Below are 25,772 nucleotides of genomic sequence, written 5' to 3'. Positions count from 1 at the left end.
TGCCACACAGTTAGGATGAAGAATCTTAATCACACCTATAGAAAACTGCACGTTGAATAATTTTCACAGTGCAAAACCAAAAAATGTAATGAAAAATCAAGTCTGATAGTTGCCTATGTTAAAAGAGAACTGGAAAGCCCTCGCTGCTCTAGCATGAGGCTGTGCTGTCAAGGCTGCTCACTACACTTCCTCGAGCAGCTGTCCCTATGCGCTAGTATTGTTCAACAGAAAAGATGACACACCTTTATTTCGTGATCTGGAAAGACTGATTTTCCGTTTTTTGGTGTCCATCTCTTGAGATGCTATCTGCTCTGCTTCTACTCCACTAGTCATCTCTACATTATTAACTGCACTATTCTTACTCTTCTGATTTTGCATTATTCCATGTAAGCTTGTGCTTCTGCCCTCATCCTCATCAATCATTTTATTTGTCATATTTAGTGTTTCTGAGGCGTTGATTGCAACAAGATCATCAGCGACTGTGGAGTTTCCACATTCAATCCGCTTCTCATCTGGACTACAGGCTGGAACCAGAGGTCTGGTTTTCTCTTCCTCTGATTCTACATCATCATCATAGAGTTCTGGTGTGAAGTAGATACTTTCATCCTCATCTTCAGCTTCTGTGGAGACATTTAACACTGGAAGTTCAGATTTCCCTCCTGCTGATGGCAACTCACCACAGGGCTCAGCCTGAGCCTGTAGCTTATCAGGATGCTCCTCAGCAACTGGAGCCTCAGTACTTGTAACTGGAAAACCAGTTGTTTCGAAACACGATTCTGGTACACTTGGTTTATGTTCTGAAATTAATGATGACTGGCACTGATTTATACCAGCAGTAAGTTCACCAGCCCTATTCACATTCTTTTGTTTGCTACTCGCTGTGGACGTGCAGTTCTCGGCGACAGGCAAAGGTGTTGAAGCCAGCGGCTGACAGCAGCGCTGCTCTTCGGTAGTATCAGCATTAGTCCAACCAATCTTCTCTCTCTCTCCTTTAGTTGCTGGCATTTGGGGCGTGGAGTCCAAATGTTTTCTTCTCTGTGTTACATGGTGAGAATGACTCTCTACATCAACGTTCTGGCCACCTGTGAGAAAAAAATAAAATCACAAAACATTAATTAATTGTATATGCCTTCCCCCCACTGATTTACAGCATGTGTAGCACATCAAAATTACGACTGTTTTATTAGGTTTACAGTTATTTTATAATACTCATTAAGACCCAATACAAACAAAAGCCCAGATGTTACAACTATCTTTGCACACGAATTGCCGTAATTAAATTAATAGATTAACTGGCATATGTAAAGGTAAAATACAACTGGATTTTAAATTTGTTATTGTTTATTATTGTGCTTTTGTATTACTTACATCTCTCTTGCCTGAAATGAAATAAATAAGCTTTCCTAAAATTTAGGAATGGATAGATATTTATACTTGGTAAAGCTGGTTCCACAAAAGGTTATATGAAAGGTGTCTCACACCAACATTTAAACAATAGCTGTAGCTTGAATCAATCTTGCAGCAAAGCTAATCTTTATGTGTTTCAAATATATTTTAAATTATCTTCATAGTTTTCAATGGAAAAAGAAATGTAAGTAAAAACATTTTTGATTGCACTACAAAGTTATCAAATATTATCAATCGTTTCAAGACAACCGTATGGGAGAGCAACTCATTTCAGTCTGTTGAGCACAGCTCCTGTCCATGTGTGAATAATTATCATTTTGCACCATAGCATTTCTGTATTTTTAAATTTTAAAAAGCATTTGTTTCTTCAAAAAAAGATGCAACTTCACATCTTTAAAATCGCAGGAAGCGAACATACTTGGTTTCGTTGTTTCCATGCTGTTACTTGGCTGATTTGACGCTGTAGGATTAACTGAGCGTACGGTTTTAGTAAAATTAATTTCCGAATCCAAATTTGGCTCCTCACTTTTAGCAGGAACATCTGGTGACAGATGAATAGTTGCCTCCTGTTGAGAGGCTTGTGGCAGGTCTTTCGAATTTGAAGGTACGTGGAGAAACTCACTGCTGCCCTGTGACGAACAGTCGATGCCTTTCTGGTTTCTTAGCGCAAACTCCTGCAAGGACTCAAGTGCGCTACTGAAATTTTCATGGTGCTTGATTTGCTGACGTATCCATTTGGACAATCCTAAGGAGAAAAAAAAAAAAATACGAGTGCGACTACAAAACCATATGATCTAGACCAAGTGTTCCATATGAGTAACCAGTACCCCAACCCTGCAAACGCTCTGTACAGGCAGGTTGGTAACGAGTTCAGGCAGTTGCTGCGACAGACCCGTGAGCAAAGCGGTTCGACTCCCACTGCAGCAACCGAGCTCCACCTGCTGCCCGGCCCGCAACATTACCTGCGCACAGCGCCTGCCCAGCTCTCCTCAGCAGGGCAGGGAAAACGGGAACGTAACGCACTCCTAAGCAGCTGCCTGGAATGATTTAGCTTTACCTATTGATTAAGATAGTGTGCATAACTTGGTTTATTCTATCTGCATTTATTTCGAGCCAGTATAAAGCTATAAATAGAAAATACGTTCTGCATATTGAGCATTCGGTGGTTCCAAACAGCACAACCTTCTGCTGTTCTTCCTTAAAAGGTCAGAATGTTAAACTCCCATTGCTAATCTTAAACATTAAGGCTCCCTATAGGCAGAAAGTATACACTGACTTCTCCAAAACCCCAGTAAAAATCTAGTAACTGTTTTTTATACCTACATATATATACACGCACACATATGTACACATCCATTATACATTTAATACACAAAGATTAAGAGTCATTATTTAACAAACGTGCCATACACCAGGGTGCATTTTAGAGTTTTCAGTTTCAGGGGATATATTTCATTATGACCTTTCCTACTCATCTGGATTTGTATAACTATATTTCTGGTATCTTGATTTTACATTATTTGTTAAAATTAGGAACTTTCCCAGAAGGATTTTTACACCGTACCAGTTATGTACTTATTTGGGTTATTCCGGAAGCGGTCATCAACTAAAATAAGAGCACCCCAGTCATTCCTATGTCTTATACACCTGTAAGTGAACAACAAAAAAGAGTGTAGATATCATTAGAGTGCCTATGGAAAAAACCAAACCCCACAACTGAGGATCAGACAACAGGAATTGTAATGAGTCAGCTAGAATATACAGAAATACATAGGAAATGTTCTCCTACTGTTTTGCATTAAAAAATTGTTAGAAATGTCATGGCAGCTTAGTTTTCCTTCAATTTTTGAATTTACTATATGGAAACAGATAAATTACAAAATCCCCACACATATTCAGCAGTTAATCAAATCATGTCATCTGTTTTCTGCTCTCAGCTGGGAAGCATAAATAGTGATAAGAAAACATGTCACAGTTTAAAAGAAAAAAGGCAGATGCCACTGCAAGCTGTTTTTTGAATAACTATGTACTTTTTTGTTTCTAACCCACACGTTGTTCCTAACTCTCTTTAGTAAAGAAATGCTACAGATCAAAGTTGTGTGGAATCCATAATTTCGCTGTTAGAGGTCTACAGAAATAATCCCGCAGTCACTTCACATGCATTGATATTATTTCAGACATTGGTTGGATTTCTATACTGTCTCATGAATAAAAATATTGAAGACTAGTGATAAAAAATGAAATACGGAAAAGAATCCATTGGTAGTATTTTAGGATTAACAACTTCATTGCATACGAAGAGGGTAACTTTTGAAGAAGATGTTTACAAAGGTACGTAAAACCACAAGGGTATCAGAGTCAGGACTTAAAATAGGAGTCACGAGGCTGGCTCTCCATGATAAGAAAAGCTATCAAAACATCTTTAGGAAACAGATTTCTTCTAACTTCTCACTTTTTCATTGCTGTAATAAATGTTCTTTCAGTTGCTTTAATAAATGTTCTTTGAACTCGCAGTTTAGATGAATTCTGCCCACTGGACACACACCCCACACTTTTAGAAAAAGTAGTGCTGCGAGGAATTCACAGCACGAGCGTCACCTGGCCACACACACCACCTGCCGCTCGCCCCAGGCTGCTGGGTCACTTCCTGGACCTGTGGTGCTTCAGGTGATGTAACAGCACTAAACTAAGAGAATAGTGCCAGACAGGAGACTGCCGTGCTCCTGTTCAGCTCTGCAGTAGGCAGCTTGCCTCTCTGCTGTGGAACTTAGTAGATTGTTCTGGTTTTATAGAAGTAGTCCTCGTACGCAGTCCTCCTTCACCAGAGCTCCCTTTAGTAAGAGCTTAGCCTAATGGCACCGCGTACAATTTATGCATTTATGTCAGAAGAGAAGTCTACGTTCTCCATTTAAGTTTAGACTAACAATTTCATTCAAATGATAAATTATACAATAAGCAGTTTTCTAAAGTCAGATTTAATACTTATTTCACAGCAACAAAACCTCCAATTAATTTCTTACTACCACTATTCCACAACTCACAGATTTTTCTTAACAAATTTCAACGAAAGCTCTTACTCTCCAATGAAGAATCTAAGAGATCAGACCCGTAACAAGAGGTTACAATGAGATTTTGCTGTTGCAGACTATTTTCTCTCAATTTTCTTTCTAAACCTACATTTATGTCCTCACATTAGTATTAGGTCTAATTCAAACGAGCTTCCAGCTGATATTTCTCCTCTTGTCTATAAACCTGTGTCTGCACCTCTATCTATCTACAACAGATACATGGCATCTATGAGAGAACGGGCCAACAGCTAGCTATCTCTATCTGTGTATGATAAATTTTGTTGGAGAAGGATGAATTAATTCTATCCCGTTGATAAAATTTTGGGGGAATTTTTCCATTTGAGAGAGGAAGCTACAGCCCTTCTTCTAAACCTGGAAAGAGATCAGTGAGCATGATAATTGAACTGACCTTTGCAAAGGTCTGAGAACCCCCCCTGCTATTTCTCCCTTTCAGAAATACGTGTAGGCTAAACATCGAACAACTGTTCTGAGCCCACCAAGAGTCTGACCGATTAGTACATTTGAAAAGACCTAAGAATTTTCATTTGGTTTATAAGCTCAGGAAGTATTGGTCTCTGCAAATGCTTTCCTTTCTGCCTGTCTGGACTACAAGCAATAAAATCTGCAACCAAACCGAAGTGGATTTTAAATGTAAAACAAAAACTCCGAATTATAACAACGCTCCAGTTCACAACAGACTTAAAACCAGGCAGTTGCCAGTACAGAGGAGGTGAAGACCTGATTTCTGCAAAATGATTTTGCGGATCTGATTTATCCCCTTTGTGTTAACAATGAGCAATTAAACCCTAAAGATGTCGCAAAAGAAGTTCTATAAGTACATGTATTTTTACTTATGCTCAGTTCATCTCACCTTCCCAGGGCTTGGTTCAGAGCCCTATAAGCCTGAATTTCGTACCACTGACTGCCTGGTAAAAGGCCTCTTGTATTTTTGTGCTGGTCGTTGTACTTCCTCTTTAACTCAACCTAAGAAAGAAATCATAAAATAGTGCTTTTAATAACGACACTGAAAAGAAAATACTCTAAATATTGGAAAACGAAGCAAACATTGATTAAAGACATGCATATCTAAAGTGTGCTTCAGTGTTCTGCCTTTGTATTTTGCACATGAACCAATTACAGCTTTCATGCTTCTAAATTCATTCTTAACATGTGAACTATGTCAATAATTTATATGGAATAGCACAACCACCACATATTTATCCAAACGTCTGTGCTACCAAGAGAAGGATAAGCTGATCACACAAGCAAAAAACCCAGATAGAAGCAAATGGACTAACTAGACCACAGTTTTATTTGCTCATCTGGAAGTAAACAATACGATGGAGATACTTATGGGTTCCTTTATCACAATGCTGACTCCTAACCCATTGCTGGGACCAGACCACACTTTTCTCAAGTGAGGGTTAAGCAAACATAACCCCTTGTCCTTCAGAAGCTAAGAAAGTGCTTTAGGGACAGAGTGGCCTCGCCAAAGTACCAGAAGCCAACAGCCCCTACTCCAGGCTCGGCATCACCTTCAGTGGTTTGGAAACAAAGGCTCAATGTGAAGCAAAGGCAGCAGCCAGGGCTTGCAGGCCCATGGGCTAGCGCAAGGCAGACGAGAGCACGCTCCTCTTTTCTTTAACAATGCTCCTTCCTCGCTGCTGCAACAGCACATCTGATAGCAGCTGCAGAAGAAATCCTCTGCCTCCCTTTTCTAATCATATGGATAAAAACACGTGCAATGACTGATCTGAAGTTGAACATGAATTCGTATCTGGGCATTATACACGGTTCCAACATATACCAAAGAATTTGTTATTATTGAGAGGGACGTGACTGAAATGATTTTTTTTTTAATAAACAAACATAAAACAGCACCAAAAAGGGTCCTTCAGTTGCTCTTTTGTACAGTATTAACCTTTCTAAACTGACAAGTGAAAGGACACGCTTCAGGAGAGAAAACAGCAGACTTCTAACCTCTTCTGACAGGTAACTTTCAAGTTGCATTTGGAAAAGAAATTTTATTTTATGTACTTATGCCCTTTAAATTGCCTGTCAAATTTACAAATTCAATCTTTACTGCCAGAAAGGAAATTCATTTTGATTTCACAGATTTAATATTTGTTCCAGTCACTCAGAATTTACTGACTGGCACGTGAGGTTTCCTTTGTAATTTTCAAAGCAGACGACTATTTCTTCTGAACATTTTATGAACATTAAAACTATTCCTTAAAAAGGAACTTAAACATGTCTATGCATTTCTACAAAAGGAAATACAACCTGGAGAAACCAAACGATACTCCTCGCCATTTGAAATGAGGTATGATGTTGGAAAACTTCACTGAAGTCTTTAAAACGTAATCAATGGCCATATGCTCCCGTATATACTTTGCATTTGTCTTCTAGTCCTGGTAAGTTCTCTAACAATTTCCTCTTGGGAAGAATTTCCATTTTCAGTAAGATTTTGGCCAGTTTTGACAAAGGTAGCTTTACCACCGTTTCTTTCTTCGCTAGCAGGCTGCTCAAAACGGTATCAGAATAACTAGTTGCGTGTCTTACGCTGATAAAAACTACAAAATCTGTAATTATGTGCATGAAACCACTGAAGTAACAGGAGGAAACAAACAGGTTGGACCACCTGCAGTGTACTGCGTTACCCTGTGAACAAAATACAGTAATTCTGCATTCTTCTAATACATGTGAGCATTACGCAAACAGACACGGGTGTACAGAACATCAAGGATGACATTTTATTTCTCCAATTATATAAAAATCCCTACCCTCTCAGCCAAGATGTGTAATGTATCTTCAAATCCCTCCTTTTCTCTCTTAATTAAAAAAGGGTTAACAGAAAAGAAACGTTCTGTTTTCTCACTTAAATGATCATGTCTCAGCACGAGACAACAACTTGCGTTGCCGAGAGTTCAGTTTGCATTAGAAGCCTACTAAAGGTAAAAGGCCAGGGCATGTCATTTTAATGCAATCAGAATCTATTTCATTGTATAACCCTTACATTATCAAGCATCAAATCAACGCCCGATTCAAAATGACATGTTACATATGTGAAAAAGCCAGTCTCTCCTGCTAGCAAATATCCTAAATGTGCAGTAAACCACAGGCTAGAAGGGATTAGTTAAAATGTCAAAAGACAGCCTTTTACTTTTACCTGTTCATCCTTAAAAATATACTCTTAGCTATCAGGCATGCTTTACAGACAAATCGCTTCAGCACGCAGCAGCAGAAGGCCCGTGGCGAGCTCTGCCATCTTGTAGCTGTCAGACAGATTAGTCTTTGATCTATCTGGGAGGTCACGGTCACATTCGCATTAACTGGAGTCTAACAACATTATACCTGCTAACCGCTCGTTCTTTTAATGCTTAATTAGTTCGACATCTTTCGCTATGGAATATTAAACTGAGAAAGAGCCACCAACAAAATAAATGCCACAAACAAAACGTTTCTTTCTATGACTCGGAAAAATATTGTCAGGCAGTTTCTGCCACAGTTCAGAACTTTGAAGTGTGTTTTTCAAGCAGGATTAGCAATGCGGGTTTTTCTTCAATTAAAGAACATTCACTATATTAGAATTTAAGTGATAAATCACAAAAAAGTTACTTGTGGTAACATTGCTTCACAGGAAGAAACCCCGACAATTAGCCTTCAAGTGATATATAAGTACATAAAGTGGATTTATACCGTGATTCCCACAGACTACACAAAGCTCAGAAGACTAGCTCAAAAGCTAGAGCTTGTGCGAGCCTTAAACTACCCTGCAAATTCACATACAGAAGCCTTATTAGCAACACGCCAGGTTGTACCAGATTTATTCCAAATTAAAAAAAAACGGGGCTATATTTAACAGCAAGGCACACAAATAGCAATCTATTAGGAGATAATTGATTCCACAGGAAAAAAAAATCAGTGGTTGGACAATAAAATTAAAGCACCATTTTCTCCTTTAAATTGAGTTCTTTCTGTAACTACAAAGGTCTGTAAAAAGCTTCTTGTTTTGCAGTCGTAACTGCAGCTGAGATAAGGAAATCTGAAACACAGTTCCAGTATATTTTGGGTATCTTCAGCTCAACGTCTGCACAGCATCACGCAGGCTAATTTATCTGTGAAGAAGTTTTAAGGAGAAAGCATTTAACCTGCAAAGAATAAAAATTACCATGCTACACTATTAATTACTTTTTTAATGTTTTCCTTCAGTAAAAGCAAGTTTCAGCAGACACTCCTCCAGATTCGTTTTGTCTCAGCCAGAGAACAAGAGCTCAGATCTCGAGCGCAAAGCCCAGCAGGGCTGGAGAACGTGCATTTGGGGCATTTACCCCTCAGAGTCAGAGTACTGAAAACCTCTTTATCAGTACCAATATCACAATGCAAATGTTGAATGGGCTAAATCACAGCACACAAATTCTTATTCTAGGTGATTTAAGTCAGCAAAATAAACTGTGTTTTGTTTTACTTCATCTGGCAAAGTTTCAAGATTTTTCTAGATGCATTATTTAGCCAAATGTAGTGCTCTACTTGGCTTCTTAAAAACACACAAACAAATCTTAAGCTGTTCCTAAGAGTTAAAAAGCCAGGCCCGTTCTTCGACAAGACATCACTTCACAGACATCTTCAACTGTCTCCTATTTTCTCTGGTGGATTAAAAACCACCTCCCGTTTGTAACCTGTGGGATTACAAACCAGATCACCCAGAAGTCTAAAGACAAAAAACAGAAATTCATGAATACAATGGCACTATTGTGAGCAGTTAAACTGAACACTCATCTAAACCCGCAGTTCTCTTTGCATCAGCACGTCGCAATGTTGTGACAGCCCAGGTTAAAGAGAATTTCTGAAAGGAAAAAGGCAAATAAACTTGGAACTGTGTCAGTACATGCACGCACACACGCACACGTAGGTAGGTACATCGACACACGTGTGTCAACTCATGCCCTTCACTCCTCAGCACTCTCCTCCATCTATTCTCCATGGAAATAAAAGTCAGAAAACGGAAATAGATGTTTTCTGGAATTCCACTGACTTGTTTCTCTGGTTTTACGAGAGGAAAAATAGCAATGAAAACAAAGACCACTGTTCATATCATCCAAAAAACTTCAGAAGACTCATTCTTATTCAACCTCCACTAATTCTCCACCTCCTAAAAACAAACAAGCAAAAAATACCAGGTGGTCAATTCCCTGCTTCCATCCCCCTTAAAAGACATAAAAATGGTTTTTAAGCAAATCTGCCATCCTAAAAATCTCATGTGTCTAGTTAAGGGTCTCTCTTCCACCTGAAATAGCAATAATTAGAATTCTTCAAGAACATACTTGCCATCTACTTTCCTCCTGACGAATGCCAAGGAATCATAAAAGTTCGTAAGTACGGGAAAATAAGAGACATGAAAACTCATTTCTTTTACGTCTGAAAATCCTTAAATGGACGCAGCATTAAATAGTGCAGCATTAAACTTCCCCCACACACACTTCAAAAGCAGTAACAACGTCTGTGAGATTTAAGACTAAATAAAGCACGTGTAAAGATCTGGGTGAGTCACAGAATATGCTTCAAACATCCTCGCTCCTCAGCAGACCTGCTAAAAGTTGTATCTAAACACAAGGTCTCAATTTATTAGCCCACAGGAAAAAAAAAAAAACAAAACATTATGGCAGGCTGTTATCTTTAAATGCTCCAGGCATTCCAAGTTCAGTGTTATTACATACAAACCAATATGAAATACGCAAATGCTGATTACCCCTTATTTATCAAACTAGAATCTGTATACGACAATAATTCAAGGCCATTCTAACCACCTCATATGCCTGAAGATGGTCACCAGATGCTTAAACAGAATACACTCTTCTGCTTTCCCAAATACCCCATTTCCTTAAAAACCAAGAAAACACCAAAACTGTGAGCACAGCAATACCACATATACTGTGAATAAGTCCTTCTCAGCTAGAGATATGCTCAGTTATGGTGAAGATGCTCTGTTACACAGCTCCGTCCCACAAGAATCTCTTGAGGAGATGAATCACTGAATTCGGCTTAACTCCACACCCACCACCCTATCAACTCAGATCCACATTTAAGCCTCAAATTATTTGAGCCTCAAAAAAATATTCGAGGCTATCAACTCAAATCAATAGTTTGTGCATCAAGGCCACGTAAGCTTAAAAATAGTTCAGGTGACCTTTTCTGCCTGAAAATTTCCATGCGCGCTTCAAGATTTGCCTTCCTCAGACAATACTGAATAAAATAAGGGAACAACATCTCTGCGGATCAGACTAGCTGTATCTGGCAGAGTGTTGCCCTTGAACAGCACACCTGAAAAGATACAGGGCACCAGTGGAATTTAAATGTGTGTTGCCTGAATAAAGATACAATCAAAACCAGGAAAAGTTAATGAAAGTGGGGAAAAAAAGAAACCTGAACCTGTGAAGGTGGCAAGAAAGACACTCTACATGGAAGAACACTGTTAGCTTGTTTCCCCATAGCCCAGAATCTTAAAGAAAACCAGTAAAGCCAAGCAACCCAAGAGCAAAGCACTGCTCATCAGGGCCTGCTCCCTGGCCTATACTGCACCTTCTGGGGCAGAAAACCAGCACGACCACGCTCCGTAAAGCCGTACGTCTGATTTTGAACTCACAAGGTATTTTATGACTATAGGCTTCCCCGGTATTCTCACTCTTTGTCGAGCGTTCGAGAGATGGGAAGCTTATGTAACGTTGCAACCGCTGAACACTTTTAGCATTGTCAACTACACCGCGCGGCATCTCGGAGATCAGGAAGTTTTACGGTTTGACAAATCTTGTAGCACATTCACCCCAGGCCCATCTACTCATCTCAGCCTTGTAAGCTTGGAGGGGCCGTGAACAAGTGACTTGATTAAAATCTAATGCAACCAAAACTCTCCTCTGAAGAGAAAATTCAATCCATTTCCAGTGAAGCAGAAGTGAAAAAAATCAAACAGCTTCCCTTGAGGTACGACGCTGCTGCATACGCTCAGCGCTACCGCGGCTAAGGTGAAGTGTAAGTGTCAGTCATCCTTACAAATCCCCAAGGTGATAGCTTCACTTTTAAAGCTTTCAACATACTTTGACAGTAAAGTAAAAACTTAAAGGTCAACACTACTTGCTAAGGACAAGCTAAACCCAAGAAAATCACTTTGGAATTTTTTATGGATCAGAAAAGTAAACAATTAAACGTAAAGGAAAAGTTTTGATTTGCTGTATTATTTATCCAGAGGCTTCACTTCTGGGTATATTCGGGGATGAGTTCTGTGATCTGCGCCAACATATTGACATTAGCCTTGCCCAGGCAGAACAGAAATGCCATCCGCTAGGCATACCCGTGCAGCTGAACCAAAATGTTACCTTTCTTAGCGACAGGAATGCTGCATTCCATGGGATTCTACAGCCACTCCCACAACCTAAGCCTCTGCCATCAATGTAGTGAATGAAAGAAGAGCGTGGACTTAAAATCATTCTTATTTCTGGAAAAGTAAAAGACTTGAGATATCTTACTGCTTCAAACCGATGTAAGAAATTGCCAGATAGCTATATATTTATGGCTTTTTGCTCCCCACTTTGTATTTCTAATTTTTTTCACAGTAATAGAATGAAGAAAGTAAAACTGGCTGAGGTTTAGGCAGCCATTAACAGACAATCAAACAACAGCAAAAAAAAAAATCACTCACTTTTTACAAACATTTAAATCACACTGCAAATGATAGCACATAGAGCCTCAAAGCACTTACAACGAATGTCAGATTGGACTGGAAAGTTGTGGCAAAGTCGCTCAGAAGCATTCAGTCTGCTCAAAACATCACCTCCATAACAGAATAATCAGTCTTAAACCTCAAAAAAAAATCTTAACTTCACAGGGCATTCTCAAATTCTACTAAAGACAAACGCAACAATATCCTTCCCGTAAAACGTAATTTTTTGTACCAGTCTGTCCACACTTTAAAACAATATTTTCCTGTGAATAAGAAGTGAAAATAGTTTCTAAGCGATGCAAAACTATGACAAAATCCATCCTGTGTATGGTATGTTTCTCAAGCCTGGTTAAGCAGCTAAAATAAGAAAAATTTTCCTAGGATATAGTATGCAAGAAATTAATTATTTCAGCAATCACTTACCTAGCACAAGGTTCTCTTTCAATAGAGAAAAAGCATATGGGCTTAAAAATTGCCACAAGGACTGGAAATTAACTTAAACATTCAGAAAAAGGCCATTATTCTGAAATGAATCTCAGTTTGCTGAGCCCTCAAGAAAGGACAAAGAAACTTCAGCCAGACGGCTGTGAACTCTTCCTATCGTTAAGTTCCCTATCACCCAGAAAATTGTAATTGAAATGTTTCATTTCACAGATTACGTTACTGGAAACAATACAGAAGGTATTTGCCACTGTAGTTCATGTTCCCCCTACAGCAGCTGTGGGAAATACTTCTCCTAAAGGGCAAACTCAGTTCTCAGGTGCTCTCCCTGCACAGGAATCCCAGCCTTCAAGTTTATTTTCCTCGCACAGCTACTGATGTAAAAGAGTTTGCCTGCATTTTCCTCTGTATTTTGGTAGAGTTCTCTTGGCCGTGACACGATTAATACACTCGACTGTACTATGATCAAAAGCATCTGGAAAGGTGGAAGTGAAGAAATGCTCTGCGGGAAAGTTAGCTTAATGCTTGCACTTCAGAGCCACCCATTATCAACAGTTCACAGCGAGTTTCTTTATTTTCAGGTCCCCAAAGTAAGAACAGTAAATTACGACTTGAACTAAACAAGTCACACTTGGCTCCAAAATCAGATTTTCCTACCTCTAGTTTCAGGTCCCAGAGGTGGGCAGAGGAAATCCTGGTCACAGCCAAAGAAGCCGGTTTTGGCTCTGAAATAAATTTTCCTGCTTTACTAGAGCCAAACCCTACCACTGAGAGTACCATAGCTTTAAGCAATACTTGAACATTTCGTTTATATATTTTGCTTTAGCAACCTGACTCTTCAGCAATATGAAACCGTTTCCAGTAACACAGCTTTAGGGTTTGGGCCTCTCTTAAATCAGTATTTTTTGTTATCAGGAACACTTCTGAGCATTAATCGTTTCTTTCTCCGTAACACCGACAAAGCGGTTTAGACTCTTCTCTTTGTGCATGTGGGGGAACATAAGATACTACGTGCCTGAAAGCAAAACTAAATGATACTCTTTAAAGGTTCTACAGAAACTAACTTATAAAAACTTAGAGTTTTACTTAAAGGAACCAAATACTTTTCATTTAATACCAGAAGTTGTGCATATAGTTAGCAAGAACATATGGAGAAAATTGGATATTATACACCACACTTGACAATGAGTTTCTTGCCCAAGTAAAGACTGATGTCTGGATCCAAAATGCTGCGATTCAAAATATGTAACAGAAGTTAACAAATAGTATGTTAGCATCAGATAGCATGTGTGTGGGATTACACATCTTCTGCTGTCACATTATTTGCGTTCTCTAATATTACAGTTCACTGGTATTAGCATCAAGTCACAAATGATAAAATATATTTAGAAAGCAGGTTGGACACAGACAAGTAATATTGGTGGAGATGAGCCAACATCAAACTGCCCACGTAAAATAACGGGTCTCCGAAGGTACAATTCTACAAACACTTACGATTCCGCACAGTTCTAGAAGTACTAAAGGGATTACTCCCACAAGTAAAAGCTTTTAGATCTGACCACAGAGGTAGGGCTAGAAGGACGGATGGCACGAGCATCACTTAACCCCCTGGCAATTGGGCTGGTGACTTTTGGACTCTAACTGCTAATGGAACTGTAGCACAGCCAGCCAGGCTCCAACAGGTTAGTGCAACAGGTTAAGGCTTAACTGTACAACATCAGCTGTCTATAATGACTAAGTTTTCTGTCTGCATTTCTGGTAATAGTTATAACTATCTGGTACACGACAGCGTGGTTTATAGGCATCCATTCCAATCCCTGTCAGTTTCATGCTTTTTTTCCTTCTGGCCAAATTAATATGTCTTCAGTTCTAGGAAGTTTTACTCCCTAAAGGTAACTCCAAAGCATTTAGAAGAATTATAATAAAGTGTACAGGAATAAAACTTCATTTTTCCTTTCTAATGTGCAGGTAAGGTCTGTTGGTCTAGAGGGACTGAAATAAACAATAGTTTGCATTTGTTAATATACACAGACTATTAAAATTAGGTTTCACATTGGTTTTATAAAAAGTTATCAAGTTTTTTTTAAATATAGCATTTAATTTTCTGTACCCTTTTATGATACCTTTGTTTCATTCCATTCTAGAAAGCAATACTACCAACAGTTAGTTTTCCTTAAAAACGTAATTCCAATTCCTCCAAATTTCTTTTGTATTTATGCTTGTGTTTCTACAAAGCTACTAATCTTCAGCAAAGGGAGAGCCTCTCCTTCACGCTATCCTTCTTCACCCAGCTGGTGAAAGAAATGTGCGTTAATACAGAACTTTCTGGGGTATCTGATAAACCTAAAGCCTTAGACAAAACAAAACACCATTCAATTTAAAGGGAAGTACTGCGAGCTGGATATCACTTTGGATCCAATTTCTCGAGCAATAGACACATTTACAATAAAAGCCATTTCCTCCAGCATTATTCTAGGAGCTCTGCCATGCGCCAGACAGCTCCTCAAATGTGATGCTGAGAGACTGGTGCGTGCCCTTCTCTCATCTAGAATTGATCACTGCAGTGCTTTGTGCATTACCATAGCTAAATATATACACTCCAACCTTTAGCTGCTTGCACTTTGGCAGCTAGTGTTTCTATCCCTACTTAAAAATTTAGAGGTTTTCCTCTGTCTAATTAAAAAAATAGTTCAACACAACACTGATTTTTTTGAGTTTAATTATCAGTACCGGGATGTATTGCCTGTGATTCCATTATATTACATAGTTGCTTGAATTCAAGGTAAAATCAAAACCACTATTTTAATCTTAAGGAACATAATCCACTGTGGAGATAACTCACTCCTCACACATTCTTTTCAATGTAAGTTTGTATCATCTAGAACACAGAAATCCAGACTTTCTGAAAATCAGAGCAAATTTTAAGAGTTCCAGGCGTACTACTGAGCATGTAGTTCTAAAATATCATTTCAGCATATGCTTCTAATACAGAGCATTTTGAACTCGAGCAGAGTGCTAACTGAATGTAAATCATTTTATACTCAAGTATAAACCTGGGTAGAAAGTAACTCAAAGAACCCAAATGGGATTGAGGGGAGACCAACAATAAACGTTTATAAAAATATTTTGTGCATATTTGCCTTTTAAAATATGACATAAAAATAAAGTACAACTCTTTCAGTTGATATCCTACCTGAAGGTCTTTCACATTTGGAAACGGAATACCTATGGTTATAACTGCACGGGCATTCTCATCACAGAAATCCAAGCCTTCGCTAACTTTTCCTCTGCACACAGCTATAAGCAGTGCTCCATCTAGAACAAGCCAGAGAGGAATATATAAATTATTCCCAGTGACAAACCGAATATCAGAAGAAAGCTTCATCAAGAGTTAGACATAGTATTGCATAATATATTGTGTATCGGTATGGAAAAGGAGAGCTGATAAACAAACACAGACTTCTCTGCTAGAGGGATGAGATTAACTCCATTTCGATCAATAATATTGCGACTTTGAATACCAACTAGCAAAATAACTTTGCACTATACAATACAGTGGTACTTAACTGTGCAATAACCCTACGTACCTACAACAAAATTCTAAATTTCAAACATTAGATTTTGCTCTCCAGAAATTGTGCTATTTATGTTTTGACGTACTATCACTCTTCATATTAATATTTAAGTGGTTTTGAGGAGAAGCCCTATAGTGGCTATAATGTAAGATGGTAAATCACGGTTATGTAATGTACTGTACGTTGGATTCTTTGAGAAGCCACTCTGCACCTTACTGGACACACAACTGCCTAGTGAGGCGCCTCTCCAATACCACTGTTAGGATTATGCATTATTCTGTATTTCCTTAACTACTCATGCAACGCTATAAATCGCAGTTAATGTTCCTCATTTATAACATTAACTTAAGCTAGGGTTAATTTAATTTTTTATCCATACCTTATCCTAAATGCACTTTAAGAACCTTCTTTTTTTAAACATGAAGAGTCTGTATCAACCATATCATGTGTCTGAAGAACGTACCTTTTTCTCCTTTACATTTTATTGCATCATAGTATATTTTCAGCAGTTCATCAAAGTCACTCTTTGCCCCTCCTTGAGGCTCTGCAATGACTGTCTTAACCAGCTCCAGGTTCCTCCACAAGCCGGTGTGCATCCAGCGATCTTTCAGTTTGTCCAACAGCTGAAAACAAACAGAAAAATCCAGAAAGGTCAATGAAAGGTCCATCACTAGAACTGTTCAAATAAATGACACAAAGGCACTTACTGGAGTGAAATCATATTATTCAGTTTTTGTATTTATGAATACCAGTTTCCCTACTGTACACTGTTCCCCTGCTATGCAAGACTTCGTAAACATGATGGCCATTAATTTAAATACTTTATTTCACTCCTTTTACCGTTTGGTGATCATTAGTGTGTCACCAACTGTTGTGCAGTAGAGTTACCGAGCTTCGTACGCACAGAGATTTTAAATTCACAGATTTCTGTAATAAGGGTTATGCTCTTAATTTATCTGGACTTCCCTCTGCTCCACTCACTGAAGACTTCCTCTCTATTTTGCTTCAGGCTACATAAACTGCTCCATCTGGAACCTGTACTTACCCCAGTTAATTCCTCAAAAAGCCACAGTGTCCCTTAACCCCAACCCACTTGCTTTTCCTTGCACGCCAGCCAACATCTCAGGACCTTGAATGGTTAGATAGCTCCAAAATTAACCTGTTGCACGTCCAAATATGGAGTTTATGTATTCCTGTGAAGCAGGACTAACGGTAACCAATTGTTCTCACATTCAAGTTTACAGGGAGAACACTTGCAAGTTTCTAGGGAACTGCTTGTAAGAACCTTTGTGTACTTTGTGTTCTGAGCATTAAAGAGCTGCACTTATTCTTTGACATTAAGTATTTGGATCGGTTCCTTTTGAGGTACCTGTGGTTCAACGGAGAAACAAATCCTGTGTTATTCTTGAATTTTCACTAGCTCTGTTCAAGCCTCTGTTCAGGGAATTACACTCGTTTACACCTGATGTGATGCTATCAAACGAGCACAGAGCGGTTTCCTACACATATAGATGTTCTTGTAGAATAAACCATCTCTTCTAAAAGTGTCTGTCCTACTGTTGGTCCCTTTCTCTACCAGCTCCGTCATGTCCTGGCAGCAGCCTGTCTGCAATCTCTTTATATATAAAAGGTTCTAATACTCCAACTGAGCAATATCCGCCCATCTTGCCAGCCTGCCACTACACCTTCAGTTCCTGGACACGATATGGAGAGAATTCTGGTAAAGAAAAGAATCAAACAAATCATGCCTCTAAGTACATCCCTTTGGGTTCTGCTAGAGCTGCCAGGGACTGAAATATTATTAGCTTTCCAGATTTCATTTTTCCATGACACTCCTGTCTGCCTGGGCACTCACTTGGCAATCTACACTAAATTCACTTCTAGCACTGCCTGCTGGGTCTCGGCCATGGCAAGAGGAGCCCAGTAAGAGAATACAGACAGGATATATTTGGGTATAGCTCAGTGTGACACATACAAACATGAAACTATTCATGCTTTGACTTCTAAGGGTCACTTGCCTCTGGTTTTCTCCTCCTCCTCCTACAGTCTAAGCTACTGAAATCGACTGGTATTTTTCACAAACACACCCTTATGAAATGTTCTCAGCATAAAAATTATTTCTTATTTTAAGAGAACCAAAGTCTGTTGATCAGAAAGGGCACAGTTCCTTACAAAAATACTTAATTCTTGAATTCCACTGTATTTCTCTCATACTCAGAAGAAGTATAACTTAAATTCACATAGTTGGAAAGGCTGCAGTAGAAAACCCTCCTCCAAATCCTTAAGAAAACCTCCTTTTTCTTTTGTGGGTTCCCCAGCCCCCCGGGGTAAGTTTCTGCCAGACCATAATAGATTCAGGGTTTTTTGTCTAATTGACAGCAACCATTACAATAGAAAATCTACAAGTTTTGATGGAAACATGCAAATTATTCATTAAAGTCTTTGGCAAGAATGGCACAATTCATTTAATTCACACAAAAGCCATTACCTATTCCATTTAGTGGAGTTTGCTGGATATGGAAACTTTCTTCTACACAGGAAAGTAGGCACCAGCCCAACACCCACGCTACAGACAGACCCACTAAAACAACGAGAATCCCGGACATGACTGAATACAAATAAATAAAATATAGAACACACACAGGCCTCCTAAGACCAAGGAATCAAGTGCAGGTTTCTCATAAAAAATTATTTCACTCCGGGTTGAAAAAGTGCAAATGGGAGCAAGATATAATGCCAGGAATCACAGGAAGCAACCATTAATGCCCACAGCCAGTCACTTCTTCTACCCGAGGGAATAATAGTTCCCGCAGTGGAAGGCGGTCTGCGTATATTTTATTAAATCCCTTAAAAATGGATTCTCAGATGGTTTATTAACAAATGGTCTTCCTCCAGGAGAGCAGAAAATCTTGTTAGAAAGAATCTGTCATCTTCCCATGCACTGAAAGATGTTTACTTTGATAGCTTTTTCCTTTTTTTCCTTTCTGCAATTTCAAGACACCTGTAAGCTACAGCCCAGAGCAACTATGAGCTCAGTGCTTAGCTTGGCCCCTGCCTTGCACATGGTTGCTGCCGAGAGCCAGCGTTACTCCCGCTGACATGCTGTGTTTGGCTCACTCCTCTTCCTTCTGCTACAGAAATGCGCAGGTTCCCCTGCACGTGGGATAAACCGCCGTGGACCCCGTACTAAATCCTGTCGATGCTGTGTGGGTCTCTGTCAGCATCCCCCCTCCAGGCAGCTTTTGAAGCACTCCTGAAGTGTGGGAATGGGGAAACTGTTTTCTCAACATCTCTTGCGTCCACGAAGGAAGAGCTTTGCCCCTTTGTTTTATGTGGTGCCAAAAATTGCATTAGGCGTTTCCCATGTCGTGAAGCAAGACCGGAGATTTGTTTAATGTATTTTACCCTAAGGCAAGCTCACTGTAATTTCCAGGATCTTACCAAAGTTGAGAAGTTAACTTGCAGCAATCCAGTTGCTGGGGATTCACTTTTTCTGCAGTACTCACTACCTCCTGAGAGGGATTTCTGAAGTGGCAATTACCCCAGATGAGGGAAGGTCTAACAGAAAACACTGTAATATGATGAGATTCTTCCTCTGGTTTCCAGTTCCCCAGCTCGTCAGGCTACAAGCACCTGCTACTGAATTTCTTTACGCAGAATATTCCTGAAATATGTTAGCACTGATTCACATAATGAACGGACTGCACCTTGGCAGCAGAGTGAAAAAGCATCACAGAAATCATCCCTCCATGAAGAAGTGCTCGGGGAAGCAATGGAACACTTGAGAATATGAAAGTACTTTCGGGAGCGGGACAGACCGAAAAGGATGCTGACCTAAGCAGCACCCGACAGCAGAGCAAAGTAACCCTGGCTTTATTAGCTAGTTTAGCAAATATTGACAATTTAATAAAAACAACTTTCAGCCACATGTTCTCACGCACCTTTAAAACTATATGCTGCCTTGTTACCCACACACTGATATCATCATCATCATGATGGCTGGGCTTCACAACAAAGATATGGGAAGGGCTCTACCCACACTTGCTATAAGCATGCTGAGGGCTAAAAAAGGCCGATGCAGGATAGGCAAGTCCAGCTGCCAAAGGCACAGCGGAAAGTCTCCTTAGGCAGCGTTGGTGAGGCACGCACGGTTCCTTCTGCATTGTCTTTTCTCCTCGAGACTAATTCTACGTGCGTTCTCAAAGGAGGCAGCAGCGTTATGGCTGGTGTGACTCCACGTCTCCCGACTGGAGGCCAGAGTGGACACTGGTGGCAGTCAGCATGGCCAGAACTGAGGTGGTGTTTCAGAGAGTCCTTGTATCTCCTCTTTGGGGCTCCTCTGTTGCAGCAGCCACCTTAGGGAGGCGGTGATCCTCCATCCTGGAGACGTGCCCTGCCCAGCGCAGCTGCATCCTCAGCAGCATGGCCTCAATACTGGTCCCCCCGTCCCGTTCAAGGACAGTGACATCAGTCACGCAGTCACTCCAGCGGATGTTCGGGATTGTACAGAGGCAGAGCTGATGGAAGCGTTCGAGGAGTCACAGGTGGTGGCGGTAGATGACCCAGGATTCAGACCCATATCACAGAGCAGACAGTACAATGGCTCTGTAGACACTCATCTTTGTACTTTTCTTCAGGTGTTCTCTGCACCAGACTCTTTTCTGGAGTTTCCCAAAAGCTCTGTGTGCCTTTGCTCACCTGCTGTCTATCTCTTTGTCAATCTTACCATCCGAGGAAATGATACTTCCTAGAGAGTTGAACTGCTGGACTGACTCAAGCTCTGATTTGCCTGTGGGCATGTGGGGATGAGGGGAGACTTCCTGAGGTGCAGGTTGGTAAAGAACTTCTGTCTCCTTCAAGTTGACTTCCAGCCCAAAAAGCTCAGCAGCCTCTGCAAAGCAAGATGTTAAGGGCTGCAGAGCTGCTTCTGTGTGAGCAACGAGGGCGGCATCGTCAGCAAAGATCAGCTCGTGGACAAGGTGATTTAGGGTCTTAGTGTGGGCCTTCAGTCGCCTGAGGTTGAACAGGTTACCACGGGTACGACAGCGGATGTAAATGCCGTTATCTTCATTGAGGTCTGCCGTGGCCCTTTGGAGCATCATGCTGGAGAAGACTGTGAATAGAGTTGGTGCAAGAACGTAACCTTGTTTCACACCATTGGTTATTCCAAGGTGCACAAAATTTACACAAATAACCCTCTTAAAAGTCTGACATTAGACATTAAAAATTCCACTTCTCCAAACTTTGGTATTTTTCATCTTGTTTCTACAAATATTTTTTTAATGATACGAATTTCCAGTTTTCCTTGTTATTCAGATATGAAGGGCAGCTGAGGGGAGGAAACAGCCATTAGATTTTTCTTAATAAAAATCAAAATATTGGCATCACCATTAGTGCAAAAAGTCAGAGACCCCCAAGGGACTAACACTGATCTAAAAGCCTTTTCCCAAGCAGAGCTCTTCACGTGTTTGCTACCAGAATTTTCTTTTTGAATAAGCACTGCTTCAAATCAAAGCGTGTCTCCAGTGGGCTGGAAACGTGTTTGAAGGGTCACATAGAAGTTCCACACGCAGTCAGCATAAAACTTCCGAATTGGAAAACAGACATCGACGACCAGCCCAGAGGTTGAGCACCAGGACTTGCTTCACCAGAGTCTGTTTGGTAGAACTAAGAGGGCTGTGCTGCGTTTGGGACCAAAAAGGAAAATTTTTCACTTTCAGAAAACAGGGCTGGCGTCCAAGCCACCAACACGTACAAGCGACACACAAAGACGCTGAGTGCTGCGACACCCGTGTACTCGTGTTAAGCACCAGTCCATTAATGCACGTTCTACATCCAGCACCAAACCCCTGGGTTTTCATAAAACCGAGTCGGGGAGAGCCGGTGTTAGATCTGGAGACAGCTACAAGCTCACAACACAGACATGTACCCTTTCATTTCAAGGCTTACACGGTAGCGTGGTTTGGATTTTTTAAATGTAATCTAGACGTGCATCTCAAGATCATTTCCAGCTATGAGCTGTGAAACCTGGAAAGGCTGGCCTGAGCCATTCCCTGCTGAATACCCACAATTACAGAAAAGTAAATACCTACAAGTAATTACAGAAAGCATTTGCAAAGGGAATCTGGACTGAACTAGAACACTACAGATGTGCAGATTATGGACTTGAAACACCGAATAAAGGGAATCCCCTAAGCTCTAGCAGATGGAAAAGAATATACTTTTACATCTACGAAACTGGAATGCATCATGTTATTTTCCTAGTACACAGACTAGGTAAATTACAGATTATCTCATTAAACAGTCTCTTTTTCTATGTAACTTTGGAACCATCCTACAGATCTATTCTTTTTTAACTGTGCAAAAACATTTTAAGAAGCTCCAGCTGGGCATCTCTCCACATACAGGATGAACAACTGTTTCAGCAACCATAATTAGATTCAGAGAGAAACAAGAGAATCTGTCAAATTAAATTGTGCTCTTCTAGCCCTTTCACAACCTTACACTGTGAAAAAGGACCTAAGCTCTCCTCCTACACAAAATGAACCACACAAAGTAAGGAAAATGTATCCAAAGGCGATTCAAACCGCCTAGGAATCTACCTAGAATGGGAGAACAAAACTAAAACCTACCGATTTCAATAAAACTTCTCCCTACACATGGCACTCTAATTTGAAAATTAGTGCTTCTTCTGCTCTCTTGAGTCAAACTTGTGAAAATTAAGTGGGTATCCCCACATATTTTAAACATACATCAATAAGTTCTCATACTTTTCCAAAACAGGCAACATGCAACGTCTTACCAGCATTTCAATTTCAATAGCACATTATAATAGAGAACAAATACATCATAAAACAGACCATGGGAGATGCAAATCTGCAACTGATGGATATTGTGGTTCAGTAACCCCAAAAGGTAAATAACCTAGAGACAGTTCTCCAAACATCTAACAATAAAACTTAGAAGTGTTAATTTTTCTTTTCTGTAAAATCTTTTAATTGAAAGGGTTTTGTTTATCTTTAAGAACGTGCATGAACTAAAATCTTTTTAAGACAGATCTTACCAGCAGTGTGCTTGACATTTTAAATAGCTTTTCTTTAAATTTTATACTAGATGTAAATATAATCTACACCTTTATCAGTAACAGAGGATATGAATTTCTGGATATTTCCTCTCTTCCTCTTCCACTGATCTCATAAACTTCAAGACACTGAGTAACTCAGTCCTTCGGTGAGTGCTTTTATCTCATTAAGCAACAGGAGGCGGCAGTGGAGGAGGCAGACGAGTGCAGATACCACATTTATACATGGAGTTTTATCAAATATTTTCGCCTCAGTGCAGTGCTTGTATCTTGACAGAGAAATAGCAGGTGTCAAAATCAAACAAATCAGAAGTTCTTTTTTTTTTTTTTTCCCACCACATCTCCTGAAAATCCTTATATTCAGAGAGAATGTCAAGAAGAAATGCGGTTTTCTTGTCTTACTACAAAATGTTTCCCACCATTCGGGCTGCCTGCAAAAAAAGGCACGGCAGGTTGCTTCATATATCACAGGACAACCCACACCTACATCAGATGCCTCGTCTTCCTTTCAGCAAAATAAAAAAATAATAATTAAAAAGAAATCTATACACTCTTGACAGATTCTTCTGCAAATCTAAGCTCTTAGGATGGAGGGCATCATATTTTCCACTAAAGTAATCCTCTGCTGATGTCAAGACCCAGATGTTTTTATAACGTATCTAATTCCATACGTATTGCATTACCTTTAATAAGCTTCCAGGATGATGCAGTTTGCGGAGTCAGCTGTTACTACAGCTCTAACTTTTTGTTCCCATCACTCTCCCCTGGTCTCAAAGCTCCAGCCTGTTCAGCACGATGGTTAATTACCTGGCTGAATGTTCTACTGCCATTATGAAAGAATGAAACTGTCTCCATATTAGTGATAATCCCCAAAACGTATTCAGCCAGTAAATAAACGCATTTAGAATGTCGCTTAAACACTAGTGGCCTTAAATTCATATTATTTCAAGGAAACCCTGGAGAATTTATCTGGCCAGACTCCACCCACTTCTTTCACGTCACTCACATACTGGTATTACAGGCTCGTATTACACTTTTCAAGATGTTTTGGGAAAGTACAGAATTAGCAAAAGTCATTTGACGGTTCTCTGAAGCTATGGGGTTGCCAAGCCTCTGCACTAAATGATGCAGAACCCTACAGGTACCTCACCTCCAGGGCTACAGGAACTCCTCCATTTCAGAGAAACAAGTGTACAAAGCCAATGTGGTTGCATGGGATGAGCAATTAATTCTACCTTTGATTAAAAACAATACAAAATAAAACCAAACAATGACGACAACAACAAGAAGCTATTTGAGGTTAAAAGTGAACACAGAGGAAACAGCAGGAGGACGAAAATAAACAGAGTGAAGGTACATGCAGAATAGGCTGAAGGGACAGGAGAACTGCCTGGAAAGATTCGTGTGAAAGGAAAAAGCTGAGCTTCTTTCCAAAAACAGGGGGTAAAATATTTGGGCCAACTAACCAATCAAATCTAGTGCCTATTACTCAAATCTTTAAAATAAATTCGGAATAGCACTCTAGAAGTACTATAAAAAGCACAAAATCCCTTAACACAAATAAAAGGTCACATGTATTAAAAGAAAGCAATGCAACCCAATAACATTTACCAACATCGCTAAAAACATGACATGCTTTCACAAGGGCAGAAGTAATATGCACCTTCCAGCCACAGGTCACTCAGCATCATGGCACACCTAATACACATTCCATCCTTTTTCCTTCTTGATCAACCCATACAGTTTTTCAATGTTGATTTCATTCTTAATTACTTTCCCCATCAAAAAAGAAAACTAAACAAACCTCAGTGTTGCTTGACGCCCAGACACTGGCACTGCACGAGGCTGGGCCAAGAATAACGTAGCCCACTGAATTATTTAAGCAGTTGTTTGCACTGAATTAGGTTTTCATGAAAGGTTGAGCAATAGACTGATTCACAGAAACCTCTTCATGTTTAGGGGAGGTAATACGTAATAGAAGGAGGTATTCAGCATGACTAAGTTGATACAAAATACGTATCTATTCACACAAAAGGCATTTTAGGCTTCCAATTCCTTTTTCTCCCTTTCAATCCTAACAGATTTTATTAACAAGACTTCAACAGCCAGAGATGGAATCCAGGAAGCTGCGAAGGGACCTCGACCCAAGTCCCACATTTCTTCTGGCGCTTTACATTTCTTCCAGACTTATGAAGAAAGATCAGAGAGGCTTTTCATTTTCCTAACAGGTGGTCTAGACCGTGGAGTCTTCCCTCAAGCCATCTCCCAGGAGAAAGCTGCCCTCAGCTGGAAATCTCTATCACTACCGCACGAGCTATTGCAAGAGATTTTTTCACTTAGACCTCTCTTACCATTTCTTCACAACAGAAAATGGGATGGAACTTTAAAACCATGTAAGCGTCTGTGATTTTCCAGAACGTGTTCGGGGAAAGTGTCTTTTTAAGTTTGGAAACAGGGTACTTATTTTCTCAAGGAAAACTTTCAAA

General features: G+C 39.9%; 1 protein-coding gene across 1 annotated transcript in view; it reads right to left on the bottom strand.

Moving 5' to 3' along the window:
* Positions 1 to 204: 204 nt before the first annotated feature.
* Positions 205 to 25,772, bottom strand: part of BRIP1 (BRCA1 interacting protein C-terminal helicase 1) — a 52,284-nt gene continuing 26,716 nt past the window's right edge. Inside the window, exons 14-19 of the mRNA XM_009866166.1 lie at positions 16,669 to 16,828; positions 15,824 to 15,945; positions 5,347 to 5,459; positions 2,972 to 3,054; positions 1,853 to 2,152; positions 205 to 1,082 (exon numbers count right to left, since the gene is read on the bottom strand). Coding sequence (XP_009864468.1) covers positions 205 to 1,082; positions 1,853 to 2,152; positions 2,972 to 3,054; positions 5,347 to 5,459; positions 15,824 to 15,945; positions 16,669 to 16,828 — 1,656 coding nt within the window. The remainder of the gene's footprint in view (positions 1,083 to 1,852; positions 2,153 to 2,971; positions 3,055 to 5,346; positions 5,460 to 15,823; positions 15,946 to 16,668; positions 16,829 to 25,772) is intronic.

Source organism: Apaloderma vittatum, unplaced genomic scaffold, assembly GCF_000703405.1.
Source record: "Apaloderma vittatum isolate BGI_N311 unplaced genomic scaffold, ASM70340v1 scaffold5060, whole genome shotgun sequence".
Taxonomy (NCBI): domain Eukaryota; kingdom Metazoa; phylum Chordata; class Aves; order Trogoniformes; family Trogonidae; genus Apaloderma; species Apaloderma vittatum.
The sequence above is the reverse complement of the archived record's forward strand: the minus strand, read 5'-3'. Positions and strand labels throughout refer to the sequence as shown.